The 17,500-nt window shown below is 51.0% G+C and overlaps 1 protein-coding gene across 1 annotated transcript in view; it reads right to left on the reverse strand.

The window, feature by feature from the left end:
- Positions 1-1,030: 1,030 nt before the first annotated feature.
- The window catches only part of LOC311313446 (partitioning defective 3 homolog), a gene marked incomplete at both ends in the record, with an annotated part of 148,138 nt that continues 131,668 nt past the window's right edge, over positions 1,031-17,500 (reverse strand). Inside the window, 3 exons of the mRNA XM_084443572.1 lie at positions 1,031-1,263; positions 7,904-8,140; positions 15,563-15,607. Coding sequence (XP_084299698.1) covers positions 1,031-1,263; positions 7,904-8,140; positions 15,563-15,607 — 515 coding nt within the window. The remainder of the gene's footprint in view (positions 1,264-7,903; positions 8,141-15,562; positions 15,608-17,500) is intronic.

Consider the following 17,500-nt stretch of genomic DNA (forward strand, 5'->3'; position numbering starts at 1 on the left):
CACCACACAACCCTTCTACAACCACCACACAACCCTTCTACAACCACCACACAACTCCTCTACAACCACCACACAACTTCTCTACAACCACCACACAACCCTTCTACAACCACCACACAACTCCTCTACAACCACCAACCAACTCCTCTACAACCACCACACAACCCTTCTACAACCACCACACAACCCTTCTACAACCACCACACAACTCCTCTACAACCACCACACAACACCTCCACAACCACCACACAACCCTTCTACAACCACCACACAACTCCTCTACAACCACCACACAACTCCTCTACAACCACCACACAACCCTTCTACAACCACCACACAACTCCTCTACAACCACCACACAACTCCTCTACAACCACCACACAACCCTTCTACAACCACCACACAACCCCTCTACAACCACCACACAACTCCTCTACAACCACCACACAACTCCTCTACAACCACCACACAACCCTTATACAACCACCACACAACTCCTCTACAACCACCACACAACCCTTCTACAACCACCACACAACCCCTCTACAACCACCACACAACTCCTCTACAACCACCACACAACTCCTCTACAACCACCACACAACCCTTATACAACCACCACACAACTCCTCTACAACCACCACACAACTTCTTCTCCAGTTTGGAAGACTTTGTTTTTTGCCTCTGGACTTAGTTGGTAGCCAGACAGTGTGAGTCCATTGTCCACTGGTTAAAACAATGCTGGATGTGATTTGGGGAATGCAGCCACATGGCATGAATAAAACATGGTTCCTTATTAAAAATAATCTGCCTCAAATGTGCCAGGAGCCTCGCAGGTCGAGCACCACCCAGACGGGTTCAAGGAGAACCTCCCCCATTAGTGGCCACGGCGCGCACGCGCGTATGTGTGTGTGCGCCTGCCTGTGCCACATTCTGGAATGTTCCCACCTTGCTCTCACTTGCTGCATAAATTAAAGAGGGCTGGCTCTGATTGGCCCTTGGGGCGATGGCGGAAAGGCGGGGCGGGCTCTTACCTGAACATGTCTCCCAGGCCCTTCAGCACTCCTTTCTTGGCTTTGTTCTTGTCCTTCTCTTTCTCCTTCTCTTTCTCCCTCTCGGGCTGAATCTTCCTCTCCCTCCCTCCCTTCTCTTTCTTCCCGTTCACCTGTCCGTCTGCGGCTGCTGCCGCGCCCATCGGCAGGGTGGGGTCGGGGGAGACAGAGTCCTGACCCGAACGAGAGCTCCCTTCTGTGTCCTCATCCACTACAGAGAGAGAGAGGGAGAGAGAGGGAGAGAGAGAGAGAGAGAGAGAGAGAGAGATTCAGTCAGTCATCAGCAGAGTTTGAGGACAACTTATTTGTTCATTCAACGCTAATCCTTATGGACGAAGATTTTAATTTATTTTGTTTATGATAAATTATTATCAGTGGGAGAGTGGAGTCCCAAAAGGTATCTTTGAACACGGTGAATTAGAATTGGTCTCCCTCATTAAATTACAATGTTTACTTTGAAGACAGCTCTCAAAGATCCTCTGAGAATGCTACAATTCAGCTGATGATATCCTTTACAATAATTTGCGAGCCTCAAGTTATATCTAGTCTTTCCATTTCCGATATTCCACTGGGGAGTATTCTTTTATAACTCAGACCTTGACAAGAATATCAAACTGAGAGAAGGATGATCATAGCTGGGATAATGTCGTCTCAGACTCCACATTCAGACAGAATTAGACAGTGAGTGACGCTAGGTGGATTATGCTCCAGGTCTTCCATCACATCCAGGCATGTCTACTGAGGAAAATGTAATTAATCTGTCACTAATTGTACATTTAAATAATCTCAGAACAGCCCCGAGGGATGTTAATTGCGAGTGCATGTTCTCAGAGGGTCACGTGTTGATGGTCACGCCTTCCGTGTTCCTGTCATTCAGACAGGCGTTCGCCGCCTCGTCATGTCTCCGCCCGCACCGCGCCGAGCCCCTCCCTCTCTGACGGGAGGAGAGGGATTATCAGGTAACTAGGGAGCTGGTATCTCAAAGGGATTATCAGGTAACTAAGGAGCTGGTATCTCAAAGGAAATGACTGAAACAAGAGTCTTGGAGCGGTGTACAAAAAGAATAGCGAGTGGAATCGCTGGTTTAAACTCCTTTTAATTCTGCGTGTCTTTATCCGACCCCTCCTTGGCGTCCCGTGTGTGGGAGATGATAAGACGAACAGGTTCTGGATGGATATCAACTTTTATCACTCATTTAGCTGGTGGCTTATCTGCCGTTCTGAAGGCACAGGCTGAGGATCTCAAACGAGACCCACATCTGGCAATTAAAACCGCTAAACCAGCTCCGTGCTATTCTCAGTCTCTGATAACAACACAGAAGATTGTAATTCTGTAATTCTCTCCTGGGGGACACTTGGTGTGTGTGTGTGTGTGTGTGTGTGTGTGTGTGTGTGTGTGTGTGTGCGCGCGTGTGTTCAGTTTTGTTTATTTGATTAAGAGGGACAATATACATTAATAAACACATGGTGTAAATGCACCCCATTTTAGCCAAAAGGCTAGTTTCCGTCGGCAGTCCCCCTGCCAGAAATTAAAAGGCCTACCGGCAATGATAAAATTGGTACACAGTGGTTAAAATCAATACAGTACACACAACATTCAGGGACAGGACACCATGAATCACATGGGACAGCAAGAACAGTATACAACATTCACAGACTACACATTACACAGTACATAATTTCACAACACAACACAATACATAACACACAATATTCAGAGGCGCTAATGGTCACAGTTTTGATTGTCGAGAAGCCAGTTTTTCATGTGTTTCTTGAAGGTGTGGTATGAGGTAGAGTCTCTTATGTGTTTGATAGTGGAGAAGCCAGTTTTTCATGTGTTTCTTGAAGGTGGGGTATGAGGTAGAGTCTCTTTATGTGTTTGATAGTGGAGAAGCCAGTTTTTCATGTGTTTCTTGAAGGTGGGGTATGAGGTAGAGTCTCTTATGTGTTTGATAGTGGAGAAGCCAGTTTTTCATGTGTTTCTTGAAGGTGTGGTATGGGGTAGAGTCTCTTATGTGTTGTGGGACTGTGTTCCACTCGTGTGCAGTAGTGTATGACAAAACAGATTGACCAAACAGACTTTTTCTAAATGGGATTTGGCAGTCACCTCTCGATGGCCCTCTTGTCGAACCCATGGTGGATGAACAGAAACTAACTACGCTGGTGATTGGAGGGGGGTCCGAACCGTGACGGATCTTGTACATGAGACAACAGTTCATAAATTTGACAAGATTATCCCAATTAAAGAGATTGTGTTTTTTAAATATACTGCAGTGGTGGAATCTTCTGGGTTTTTTATCGAGAATTTTGCTAGCTTGTTTGTATAAGGATATGCCGGCGCTTAGAGTTGTGGCGTTTGCATTAGACCAGGTAGGTAGACAGTAACCGATGTGGGACAGGATGAGAGAAAAGAAGTACATTCTAGCCGCTTCTGTCGACATATGGTTTCTGAGATGACGGAAGTTGGCCAGGGTGAATCTGAGGTTCTTGCACACTTTTTTAACGTGACCTTTAAATATGAGGTTGCTTTCAATCAGAATTCCAATATATTTGTGTGTGTATGCGCGCGTGTGTGCGTGCGTGTGTGTGTATGCGTGTGTGCGTGTGCGTGTGTGTGTGTGTGTGTGTGTGTGCAAGCTTCTGACTAGTCAACAGAACTCAAGTGCAAGTGTGACCGGTGTCACCTCAAGATAACCATTACCTCAGACAACTAAATGAAGGTCCAGTTTTCAGCCTGGAGAGAGAGAGAGAGAGAGAGTCTACAGGTCTTCCACAGTTAATCATTAAGCGTGCTGAGCAGCAAAATTCAAGCAACGTTTTTGAATTTGAGTTACCTAGCTTTAAAAACCAAACTATTAGTGTAAATCTCCCCAGTTCAATTGCACAGGGGGACCATTCATCTTGGTCTGTGTGAACGCCAGCTGTGATGGTGAAGTCAAATAGCTGGGCTCATTTCAATAGATCAAAAGGAAAGGGCTCCCAATCCGTTTTTTCCCCCAACATGAGGCAGAAACTACCAGGAAGGAGTAGGAGGTGAGCATGCTGGGATATCTTGGCGGGACACATTTCCCCTGGGTGATGCCACATTCTCACTTTATGTAAATAAAAGCCTGGTTGTAGAAAAGAAGCAGCTTATCTGTCAACTTTGACTATTAACCTCGGTGACGAGCACAGACTGGCGCCTTTTATCTAAATTGAAAACAGAGTTATTTGAATATCGGGTGGGGGGGGGAGGATATAGCAGCACAGGAAATCAGCCAATTCGCCCATTTTTCTTGGCAAAGATAATACATATTTAGTGGTTTTCACTGGAGGTTATGAGAACAAAGTGTTTCAGGCAAATAATTCCCTCTTTTCGGGTTCCTCTCAGCGCTTTCTAATGAAATGCTTTAATGGAGAATAAAAAACGCAGATATCTGGCGATTACTCTTGTGCTGTTGCGGTGTGATTTCCTGTCCCAGACTGTAACACGCCTGTCTCCATAAACGCAGCACATGTCTCTTTGTCCTGACAGTCAGTCAGAGGAGGAGGGGCCCAGACTCCAGGAATGTCCTCCGGTCCATTCAGATATGAATGGCTTCACCGTTCAATGGAATGCCATGATCTGACTCCCATGTTCTAGAACTCCATGTTCCTCCCGAAAGCAAAGCGCTTTTGTTTGTAATGGTGGTCTGAACATTGTTTCCATTGTCGACTCATATTTAATAAAAAAGAGTGTGTGTGGACATGGTGTTGTAGTGGATTACTAGTGAATGACACCGACAAGCCTAACCCCCATGTGAAGTGTGCTCTCATATCAGCAGTGAGAGGAGCAGATACAGACTTCAGTACGCTAAATCCTCCAGGAACACTGGGGAAGATGAAGGACTCTGACTGATGTTGGTAAACAATAAGAAAGCTTTGTGCAGTCTGTTGGAATAAACAGTGATGCGTGTAAACTCTGTGTAAACCCTGGGGATGTGCTGGAGCCATCTCCAAACATTCTCTTCAACATAATCCGTCTGCATATTCATGAGGACCCCGTCTAGATCATGATTGTGGACTTGACCAAGACCGAATCCCCAACCAAGACGGATTCCCTGACCAAGGTCAAATCCCTGAACAAGATTGAATCCCTGACTAGGACTGAATCCCTGACTAGGACTGAATCCCTGACTAAGACCAAATCCCTGATTAAGACTGAATCCCTGACTAGGACTGAATCCCTGACTTGGACTGAATCCCTGGCTAAGACCAAATCCCTGGCTAGGACTGAATCCCTGACTAGGACTGAATCCCTGGCTAAGACTGAATCCCTGACTAGGACTGAATCCCTGGCTAAGACCAAATCCCTGACTAGGACTGAATCCCTGGCTAAGACTGAATCCCTGGCTAAGACCAAATCCCTGGCTAAGACTGAATCCCTGACTAGGACTGAATCCCTGACTAGGACTGAATCCCTGGCTAGGACTGAATCCCTGGCTAAGACCAAATCCCTGGCTAGGACTGAATCCCTGACTAGGACTGAATCCCTGGCTAAGAACAAATCCCTGACCAAAACCGAATTCCGGAGCAAGTGGACTGATGACTGATCATTCCTCATTAAGTTTGTTTAATTTGGAGGTTGCTGCCCAGTAACTGTTTTGGAACATTGACTACAACATAAGCAAGAATGTTTTACTTGACTTGGTTCCGCTTCTAGAACCTTCTGCTTTTGACTCACCTGTAGGGCTGGGACGATTCGTCGACGTCATCGATTATGCAAATTTGTCGACACAAAATGTATGCGTCGATGAAGTCGTTTCTAATGTGACAAGTTCAAAAGTACATGATGCTAACTGATGCTACACAATGCTCACTCATTTTTGTATAGTTTGCATCACAGCGTCCTTTTGGGCTTGTCTTGGGTGATGTAGCCTACTCCTACACATTCTAAAGTCTAGGTTGTGCCTTTTTCTCCACTTCACCCTCATTTTGTCTGTTCTCAAGTCCTTTTTTCACTGGCGCTCAACACATTAGCTACCTAGTTAGCTAGTGCTACCTGTAAATACACGGGCCGCCACAGTAAGTACTGGAGCCAGTATCGCTTTGATTCTGTGAATTTAAGACCAAGAAGAAGAAAGTATCAACAAGGAGCAACGTGGTTGTCAACCAGAGCAAGATCCTGGTGCGAAATAGGTAGCTAACATTAATGATGAGCGCTGGTGGTGACAAAACGACGTTAATACCAAACAGACAGAAAATGAGGGTGAAGAAGTGAAGAAAAAGGCGCAACCTAAGGTATCAAAAGTGTGTGAGTACTTCAGTGAAAACAAACCCCAAAAGATGGTGCGATGCAAACTATGTAAAAACCAGTTGGATATCGGCACCACCACAATGCGGGAGCACTTGAACAGGAAACATACAGGGGCTATTTCTTCGGAGGACGGGTGAGTTTAGTTATATGCCTCTTTATCTTTCAAACATTACTAGCTTAGTTTATGCCCTGTACTACAGGCTGCAGGTAGTAGACGTTGTTATAGGTCTCAGTAGCTCTGCAGCTGAGTGTCCATTCCAAGCCAGCTGCAGAGAGTAACGTTACAGCAGCATAGACGGGTAGCCAACTAACGTATCGCAACGTAATGCATACATACATAGGCCTTTTAGTTGTGTATTATTACGGTCTGGTCTGGTGTATTATTCATTTTATTTAGCCAGATATCGTACAGACTAGTTACACTCCTTGAAAGTAAACTCTGGTTGGAATGCCGGCAGACAGCCATGCAGGCTACGTTAGTGAAGTGTAGCCTATGATAAAACTTGCAAAACAAACGTCTCGTGGTGCCGCCTAGAGAACGCTACGAAGGGGCTACGTTAACACCCACTCTGAGGCGACAACGTCACAAAAACTGTAAATGTATACAACCAGACATCGTTTGGTGATAACAATTTAGCTTACTTTGTAGCTCAAAGTGTTCTCTAAACAATTCCGGTTTTCAAATCTAGCGGCGTTGTGTCGGTTTTATACTGGGTTGCTAATTTTGACGCTAGCGCTGTGACTTGGAATCCTGGAGGAGGGCTGCATTAACTCCCATTCCACCAACTCCTATGTACAGTAACGTTGGTACAGTAATATGAAATTCTCTTACAATAACGAGGCATCGCTATGTAGTATTTACAGGGCGACACTTCAGAGAATTCATAGTGATGAGTTGTGGTCGTTTTTATATAACTAAATGTGTACATAACAAGCTGAAAATATGAAGGTAGACTCTCTATGATAAGTTTTTGTAGGAGAGTCAGTTACTTTTCCGTTGCAGTGTAAAATGTTGCAACACAAGCCCAGAAATCAGTCTTGTCACTGCGTTTGGGCGTTCCGACCGCCCCTCCCGAGTGCAGGCATTAAAACCACCTTATACACTAACATTATTCCAGTTTTGTGCATGCTGCAGCACAGTAAATTATAGAATGAATACTCTAGCATACCTTAGATATTTAATACATTTCTGTTTTTATCTTTACCTATTTTTTAGTCCAGAAGTACACAAAAGGAGATTGCAGCACAGGTTATCTCAGAGCACAATAAATTATTAGGCTTCAATAAATATCATGATAAATATCAAATATCATGACTGAAAATAGTCAAAAGGGATCATTTATATTGCATTTAATGGTTAAAAGTTAAAAACATAATTCACGGATGGTGTAGATTGTAGATAAGATAACCAATTAAGTGAATTATTGAAGGAATACTCTAGTGAGAGGCCAGAAGAAGAGCAGTGCCTACAGAAAGCAGAGATTCAAGGCATGACCTGAACAAATCGTGACTAATCGAAAATATAATCGTTAGATTAGTCGATTACCAAAATAATAATTTATCCCAGCCTTACTCACCTGTCTCCATCGCCTGATCCGCCCCCTCCGCAGCCATGACACCGGTCTTGTCGTATGATTTGTCGATGGCCGTGCGGAAGCTGTCGTTACAGCCACGCCCCCGGACGATCTGAGGGCGCGGTCTGTGGAAGGGGACATCGCCATTGCGCGTCACCTCGGCAACGGCGGTCTGCAGACTCTCTAGGGAGCTGGACTTCTTGAGGCCCAGGGAAGAGCCGACTTCCTGTGCTGAAGAACCTAGGATGAACGAACAGGAAATGATGAGTGTGATCCAACATCCCTAAAACTGTGGTCTCCAACTTATCTTCTCTGAACTCAACATAAACTACTATTAATCAATTACAATATGCTGTTTCCTTAAGATATGAAGTGAAATAGTTTCCTTGGCAAGTAATTCACTATGATAAGACAGGCAAGACTGAGAGTCTGGAAATTAATTTGGAAAATAAATGACGCCGTTGAATATGCAATGGAGCGCGTTGAGCACACACAGCATATTTTTCTTTGAAGAAATATAGTTGTGAATAAACAGTTCATCTTTTGTTCTCTTCTGTACAGGTTATGTATGTCCAAATACACGACGTGCCATGGCGTCTCAAAAGTATCTAGTGACAAGTACAGTACACACTCCAAAACACCCGTCACTACAGGCAGAGTGACTGTACACGGTTCCAGGACCATCAGAGAGAAGGACATCGCTTCCATAAGGGGAACACGTTAAAGACAGACTCCAAACTCTGCACGACAGTGTGTGATGGTCTTTCCATGGCAGACCCCGACCCCTGCAGAGCCCTGCGCCGTCTTTGGGTGGTCACAGGCGAGAGAGGCGTGTAGGCAGAGAGGGGGCAGGAACTGGACCCTAGACTAAACACAGCAGCTCCAACCAATCATTTCCCCTGGAATGTCCTCTTATAGCCATTGTCTACAAAATGACTCCTATGCCCTTTCATCATTTCTGTTGTAGTATTATGATTTCTGTCAGATATTATCTGAGGGAGTTTTAAAGGCCTCTCTGAAACTTAAAGGGAACACCTGGAGAGAGGAGGTGTTGGTGGGTTTGTGAACAGACCAGATGGCAGAGGAGAGGTCAGAGCATTATAAAGAGAGGGGCGCGTTAAAGGGGGACTGCTCTTTCATGTGGCGCCCGGCTGTCGTCACTCGCAGCGGCCTGTTTGATTTAGAGATTAGCCTTCACAAACCGCCGCCAGCGCCCGGACGCCAGCGCCCGCACGAACTACGCGCACAGGGACTCTGAGAAGGAAAGCGTCGCGCGCACGAAGGATGATGTCACAGTGACTCTAGATGCGTGGATAGCCGCGCGACCGTCAGAACCGTCCCCTCTGCCCCAGCGGCTCGCGGCTCTGGCCGGTGATTAGTTCCGCGATGGCGGCCGGCGGCGTGTTTGGGTTACGGAAGCGGAGCGGATTTCATTTTGTAAGCTGGCGTCCGATTTTCTGTCCCGCTCATTCACTTGTGCGCGAACACGCCGCATTTACCGTAATCAACCACACACCGGAGCGTTCTAGAGACCGGACCAGGACCGGCGGGCCCACACACCGGCTCTGTCTGCCCCAGCCCGCTCTGGCTCTACACACGGAGAGTGTGCTGCTACCGCCACTTTCCATCTGACTGCATTTAGTGTAAACTACCCCCCCCCCCCCCCTCCTCCTCCTCCTCCTCCCACCACCTCCCCCTACTAGCTCTCTAAACAGGATGTTGCAATGTGGTCTCGTACACACGCACACACACACGCACGCACGCACGTGTTCTCCTATGTCATCAATAACCCCCCTGTACTGTTTGAAGGATCCTAAATGGAGCGTGGCTCAGTGTGGCTCAGCTCTTCCAGAGGATCTGGGCATGGACGCACCCGGAGACAAACACAGATTAGGCTAAGAAAATAAACCCCCATCACCCAGAGAAAACTATTACCAATCTGTTACACACCTCTCTCACTGCATGGACCATACTGTGAAGAGGGAGGGGGTAGAGAGAGAGAGAGAGAGAGGGGGGGGGGAGAGAGAGAAAGGAGAGAGAGAGTGGGAGAGAGAGAGAGAGGAGAGGGGGGGAGAGAGAGAAGGGAGAGAGAGAGGGGGAGAGAAAGAGAGAGGGGGGAGAGAGAAGGGAGAGAGAGAGAAAGAGGAGAGAGAGAGAGAGTGGGGGGGAGAAAGAGAGAGAGGAGAGAGAGAAAGAGAGAGGGGGAGAGAGAGAGAGAAGGGAGAGGGGGAGAGAGAGGGGGAGAGAGAGAAAGGAGAGAGAGATAGAGGGGGGGAGAGAGAGAAAAAGAGAGGGGGGGAGAGAGGTACAGTAGAGGTAGAGAGAGAGGGTGAAGTGGTCTAAGTGATTACAGGTGATGTGAGAACTGGGTTTATTGGCCCAGCGGGGTCCGGGGGGAGTCTGGGGGAGGAGGGGGGAGTCTGGAGGAGGAGGGGGGTGGAGGAGGGGGGATGGGGGGGGTGAAGGCAGCGTGCCAGACCACTGCAGCAATCCATGTGTGTTGCTCCGGTTATCATCATTTCACAACTGGTAGCAGCTTCAGACGCCCCCCTAGATAATCCCTCCCTGATCCCTTAACCAAGCAAACCTGCAGCTCACAGCCTGCTGACCAACCAGCGCTCTACCAGACCCTGCTGACCAACCAGCGCTCTACCAGACCCTGCTGACCAACCAGCGCTCTACCAGACCCTGCTGACCAACCAGCGCTCTAGCAGACCCTGCTGACCAGCCAGCGCTCTACCAGACCCTGCTGACCAACCAGCGCTCTACCAGACCCTGCTGACCAACCAGCGCTCTACCAGACCCTGCTGACCAACCAGCGCTCGACCAGACCCTGCTGACCAACCAGCGCTCTACCAGACCCTGCTGACCAACCAGCGCTCTACCAGACCCTGCTGACCAACCAGCGCTCTACCAGACCCTGCTGACCAACCAGCGCTCTACCAGACCCTGCTGACCAAACAGCGCTCTACCAGACCCTGCTGACCAGCCAGCGCTCTACCAGACCCTGCTGACCAGCCAGCGCTCTACCAGACCCTGCTGACCAGCCAGCGCTCTACCAGACCATGCTGACCAGCCAGCGCTCTACCAGACCCTGCTGACCAACCAGCGCTCTACCAGACCCTGCTGACCAACCAGCGCTCTACCAGACCCTGCTGACCAGCCAGCGCTCTACCAGACCCTGCTGACCAGCCAGCGCTCTACCAGACCCTGCTGACCAACCAGCGCTCTACCAGACCCTGCTGACCAACCAGCGCTCTACCAGACCCTGCTGACCAGCCAGCGCTCTACCAGACCCTGCTGACCAGCCAGCGCTCTACCAGACCCTGCTGACCAACCAGCGCTCTACCAGACCCTGCTGACCAGCCAGCGCTCTACCAGACCCTGCTGACCAACCAGCGCTCTACCAGACCCTGCTGACCAACCAGCGCTCTACCAGACCCTGCTGACCAACCAGCGCTCGACCAGACCCTGCTGACCAACCAGCGCTCTACCAGACCCTGCTGACCAACCAGCGCTCTACCAGACCCTGCTGACCAACCAGCGCTCTACCAGACCCTGCTGACCAACGAGCGCTCTACCAGACCCTGCTGACCAGCCAGCGCTCTACCAGACCCTGCTGACCAACCAGCGCTCTACCAGACCCTGCTGACCAACCAGCGCTCTACCAGACCCTGCTGACCAGCCAGCGCTCTACCAGACCCTGCTGACCAACCAGCGCTCTACCAGACCCTGCTGACCAGCCAGCGCTCTACCAGACCCTGCTGACCAGCCAGCGCTCTACCAGACCCTGCTGACCAACCAGCGCTCTACCAGACCCTGCTGACCAACCAGCGCTCTACCAGACCCTGCTGACCAGCCAGCGCTCTACCAGACCCTGCTGACCAACCAGCGCTCTACCAGACCCTGCTGACCAACCAGTGCTCTACCAGACCCTGCTGACCAACCAGCGCTCTACCAGAACCTGCTGACCAACCAGCGCTCTACCAGACCCTGCTGACCAACCAGCGCTCTACCAGACCCTGCTGACCAACCAGCGCTCTACCAGACCCTGCTGACCAACCAGCGCTCTACCAGAACCTGCTGACCAACCAGCGCTCTACCAGACCCTGCTGACCAACCAGCGCTCTACCAGACCCAGCTGACCAACCAGCGCTCTACCAGACCCTGCTGACCAACCAGCGCTCTACCAGACCCTGCTGACCAGCCAGCGCTCTACCAGACCCTGCTGACCAACCAGCGCTCTACCAGACCCTGCTGACCAGCCAGCGCTCTACCAGACCCTGCTGACCAACCAGCGCTCTACCAGACCCTGCTGACCAACCAGCGTTCTACCAGACCCTGCTGACCAACCAGCGCTCTACCAGACCCTGCTGACCAACCAGCGCTCTACCAGACCCTGCTGACCAACCAGCGCTCTACCAGACCCTGCTGACCAACCAGCGCTCTACCAGACCCTGCTGACCAACCAGCGCTCTACCAGACCCTGCTGACCAACCAGCGCTCTACCAGACCCTGCTGACCAACCAGCGCTCTACCAGACCCTGCTGACCAGCCAGCGCTCTACCAGACCCTGCTGACCAACGAGCGCTCTACCAGACCCTGCTGACCAGCCAGCGCTCTACCAGACCCTGCTGACCAACCAGCGCTCTACCAGACCCTGCTGACCAACCAGCGCTCTACCAGACCCTGCTGACCAACCAGCGCTCTACCAGACCCTGCTGACCAACCAGCGCTCTACCAGACCCTGCTGACCAACCAGCGCTCTACCAGACCCTGCTGACCAACCAGCGCTCTACCAGACCCTGCTGACCAGCCAGCGCTCTACCAGACCCTGCTGACCAACCAGCGCTCTACCAGACCCTGCTGACCAACCAGCGCTCTACCAGACCCTGCTGACCAACCAGCGCTCTACCAGACCCTGCTGACCAGCCAGCGCTCTACCAGACCCTGCTGACCAACCAGCGCTCGCTCACTCTCCTGAGACACGGACACTGAGAGAGAACAGGGGAGGGAGGCTGGCCAATGACTCAGACGGTGCCATCTCTGTGCATGTGTGTGTGTGTGTGTGTGTGCGTGCGTGTGTGTGCGCTTGTACACATCGCACAAACACAGGTGGTCTGGTCATCTCCTGATGACCTTCGACCTTATAGCTGCGGGGTGACGTCTCTCGCCAGTTAGGACCCACTGACCGGGTCACTGCCCCTCGGCCCCCGGCGTGGCCCCCTGGGGGGTCGGGTTGGCGGGCGGTCGGCCGGCCCTTAGGCTCTCAGCTAGGGAGGCTATCGGATGTCAACGGGGTCGACAGCACTCTCACCACAGGAAACAGCGCCTGCTTTTACTATGATTACCGGGCTCATTTTATACGGCGATGAGCGGCCCCTCTCATGTCCCCGAGGACCGCCTGGGCCCCGGTGGAAACCACGGAGATCCATCTCCCTGAAGCAGCGCTCCCCGCCGACGAAGGACACCAGGAGCACCGGTAGGCTCCGCCCCTGGGCGGCGGGGGGGGGGGGGTGGGGGTGCTAGAATTTTCTGTATGCGCCCAGGGATGGGGGTTAATCCACGTGGTCCCGGCGCCGTGTACACGCGGAGAGGAGCTGGCGTGTGCAGGTCCTGCGCGATTGGTGGAAGGGCGGCGGGCGGGCGGAGTGGCGGGAGTCTGACGCCACGGGAACGGTCGTCAAGGCAGCACGCTGCGGCGGTCCGAGGAAACGCAAATGACACCTGTCTAATTATCCTGCCATCTCTAGTGGGAGTATGTGTGTGTGTGTTAAAATGTGTGTGTGTGTGTGTGTGTGTGTGTGTGTGTGTGTGTGTGTGTGTGTGTGTGTGTGTGTGTGTGTGTACTAGTGTATGTGGCTAGTGTGTGTGTGTGTGTGTGTGTGTGTGTGTGTGTGTGTGTGTGCGTGCGTGTGTGCTACCTCAGCCTTTGTTCTCATCTGAAACTCCCAGAATCCTCTTGGGGCAGTTTGACAGACAGCTCTCTGTATGTCAGTCTTTAATATGACCACACACACACACACAGACACACGCGCACACACACACACACACACACACACACACACACACACACACGGAGGGCCATGCAACAAGGGAAGATAAAGCAGTGTAATATATCCTTAACAAGATGAATCCAATGGCGACCGGGACACTTAACTGGTGAAGAGCGATGATCATTAAAGCTTAAAGCTGCCGCCGCAACCGGCCGTGAATAAATCAGGGGGCTGCTTCCTCCCAACACCGCCACCACTCACCACTGCCCCTCACATCCACGGAGTGTGTGTGTGTGTGTGTGTGTGTGTGTGTGTGTGTGTGTGTGTGTGTGTGTGTGTGTGGATGGATGGGGGGGGGGGCACCATTCCAACATAATGTTTTCAGAGCCGTGGGGCTTAAGCAGGGCGTTAAAAGGGTAATTAAACTAAAAATAGACCCGGGGCGGGAAGGAGGGGGGAGGGGGTGTCCGGGCCAAGCCCGAGGATGGTGAGTTGTCTCTGGGTTGAGGGTGCTGCTACATCTCTGCCAAGCCCGGTTCTTCAGGAGAGGACAGAGGGAACGTCCTCATTTACGCTCACGCACACACACACACATACACGCACACATGCACGCACACACACACGCACACACACACGCACACACACACACACACACACACACACACACAGTACAGAAGCTGCCATTACTGGACTCTCTTAACGGTCGAATCCAGAAAGCATGGCTGGCAGGTCGGCGGGCGTCGGCAGTGTTGCCATGACAACCGAGGGTGACGCGAGGGGCGGAGTCAGATGAGCCGTGATCGACCCCGTCTCCCTGTCTCCCCCCCACGCGCCGTGACTCCGCCCCGGTCAGCGCGTGTCATTCCTAGTGCAGAACACCTGTCCTTCATGTTCACTCATTACGGTTATTATTCAGGTATGAAACAGAAGAGGAAAAAACCCTCGCTGATAGGGTGAAATGCTCGGGGATGTATCTAAACTGGGACTGAAGGTCCATTGTCCCCCTCGGTCAGGAAGTGCGTAAGTGTGTGTGTGTGTTCCCCCCCCCCCCCCCGGCGCCTGGTGAATAGATATCATGTTGGAAGCGGAGCTGGCGACACGCAGACAATGACAAATTAATTGCAGTCGTGCTCTGGAGCTGGCTGGCACTGAGCGTCTCCATTTCAATGGAACTTGTCGCTAACCCCCTCCCTCCCTCCCCTCTCTTCCTCCCTCCCCTCTCTTCCTCCTCCCCTACCTCGCCCTCCCCCCCTCTCTCCTGTCCCAGACCCACCCCCCCCCCTCTCTCTCTCTCTCTCTCTCTCTCTCTCTCCTGGCCCGGATCTCCCAGGTTAATGGGCGTGTCTTCCTGGGTCTCCCAGTGGTCTCTCAGAGCTGCGGTCTCTCTGCCCGCGTGCTGCAGGGCCTCACTTCACCACAGAGACAGAGCCTCTCAACACTAATGAGCCCTCCGGATTCACGCCGCAATTACCTCAGACGCTCCGGCCCCAAATACCTACTCATCGCCACGGCAACGCTGTCGGCGGGGAAACAAACGAGCTCGTCCAATCCCGTCCCTCGACCCCCTGACCTCACGTGCCTGAGCCAGTTACACGGGAGCCAGCGGCAAGATATTGGCCGTACTGATGGTGGCGATGCTTTAAGCAGGGCTGCGATTGGTGCTTACCTGCCGTGGTTTCTGTGCAGGGGTTGAGGTTAGTCTCGTCTGCTACTGTTAATAATAAAACAAAAACAAGTGTGATTGGTTAGTGTCCGCATTCCATGCTGGCAACCCTGTTACTGTCGCCCTTCTCCAAGACTACTCTAGTCATCCAGCATGCAAACGAGAGAGAGAGAGAGAGAGAGAGAGAAAGAGAAAGAGAGAGGGAATATTCCAGAGGTAGAATAACAATCAGAAAAGGAGAGGTATTAGAAGCCATGCGGGTGCTGTCAGTCATCCAGTCCAGAAGTATAATGTCTGTATAACCCCCTCCACAGGGCACGGGGAGAGTTATAACGTCTGTATAACCCCCTCCACAGAGCACGGGGAGAGTTATAACGTCTGTATAACCCCCTCCACAGAGCACGGGGAGAGTTATAACGTCTGTATAACCCCCTCCACAGGGCACGGGGAGAGTTATAACGTCTGTATAACCCCCTCCACAGAGCACGGGGAGAGTTATAACGTCTGTATAAGCCCCTCCACAGAGCACGGGGAGAGTTATAACGTCTGTATAACCCCCTCCACAGAGCACGGGGAGAGTTGTAACGTCTGTATAACCCCCTCCACAGAGCACGGGGAGAGTTATAACGTCTGTATAACCCCCTCCACAGAGCACGGGGAGAGTTGTAACGTCTGTATAACCCCCTCCACAGAGCATGGGGAGAGTTCATCCTATTCCTCCTCTACTCAATCTTGTTTCACATCTAAATGGAACTGAGCCCTGGCGTGACACGGCGGTTTAGCATAGTCCTGCAGTGACAGGACTTTAAAGAGCTGAAACGTTACCGCTGCTTTCAATTCACACAGATCGACCTGGAACGAGATTAAGGAGGAGAGAGAGAGAGAGAGAGAGAGAGAGAGAGGGGGGGGGGTATTCAAAGAGAGAGAGAGAGAGCGTGAGAGAGAGTGAGAGCGAGAGAGAGAGGACATTCAGAGAGAGGGAGAGAGAGATAGAGATAGAGAGAGAGAGAGGGAGAGAGAGAGTGAGAGAGGATATTAAGAGAGAGAGATAGGGAGAGGGAGAGAGAGAGTGAGAGAGAGGATATTCAGAGAGAGAGATAGGGAGAGGGAGAGAGAGAGATAGGGAGAGGGAGAGAGAGAGAGAGAGAGAGAGAGTGAGAGAGAGAGAGGATATTCAGAGAATGAGATAGGGAGAGAGAGTGAGAGAGAGAGGATATTCAGAGAGAGAGATAGGGAGAGGGAGAGAGAGAGAGAGAGAGAGAGAGAGAGAATCGCGGGCTGGGGAACAGGCTAGAAAGGGTCAGGGTGATGTTTCAGGACCAGGGAGGATCTTTTGAAGGAGGGTGGAAAAAGGAGACGGTCACACTGGGTCACACCCTCTCGTGTGTGTAACTGTCCTCTCGTGTGTGTCACTGTCCTCTCGTGTGTGAAACTGTCCTCTCGTGTGTGTAACTGTCCTCTCGTGTGTGTATCTGTCTTCTTGTGTGTAACTGTCCTCTCGTGTGTATCTGTCTTCTTGTGTGTGTAACTGTCCTCTTGTGTGTGTATCTGTCCTCTCGTGTGTGTATCTGTCCTCTCGTGTGTGTATCTGTCCTCTCGTGTGAGTATCTGTCCTCCTGTGTGTGTATTTGTCCTCTTGTGTGTGTAACTGTCCTCTTGTGTGTGTATTTGTCCTCTCGTGTGTGTATCTGTCCTCTCGTGTGTGACGTCTGGGGACAGTTCCAACAGTGACAGTGAAAAACACATCCCTGGTCAGACTGGGGTGCCGCCTTGTTTTTCTGAAACATCCAGACTCACGAGTCAGTCTCTAAATGCTGCGCTCAACTGCAGACTGAGGACATTCGCCCAGATTTTGTTGCTAAAAGTGTGGTTAAAGGTTAAAGTCCCGATGATTGTCACACACCTGCGTGTGTGAAATTTCTTCTCCGCATTTGACCCATC

The sequence above is a fragment of the Borostomias antarcticus genome, assembly GCF_949987555.1.
Source record: "Borostomias antarcticus genome assembly, chromosome: 9".
Lineage (NCBI taxonomy): Eukaryota > Metazoa > Chordata > Actinopteri > Stomiiformes > Stomiidae > Borostomias > Borostomias antarcticus.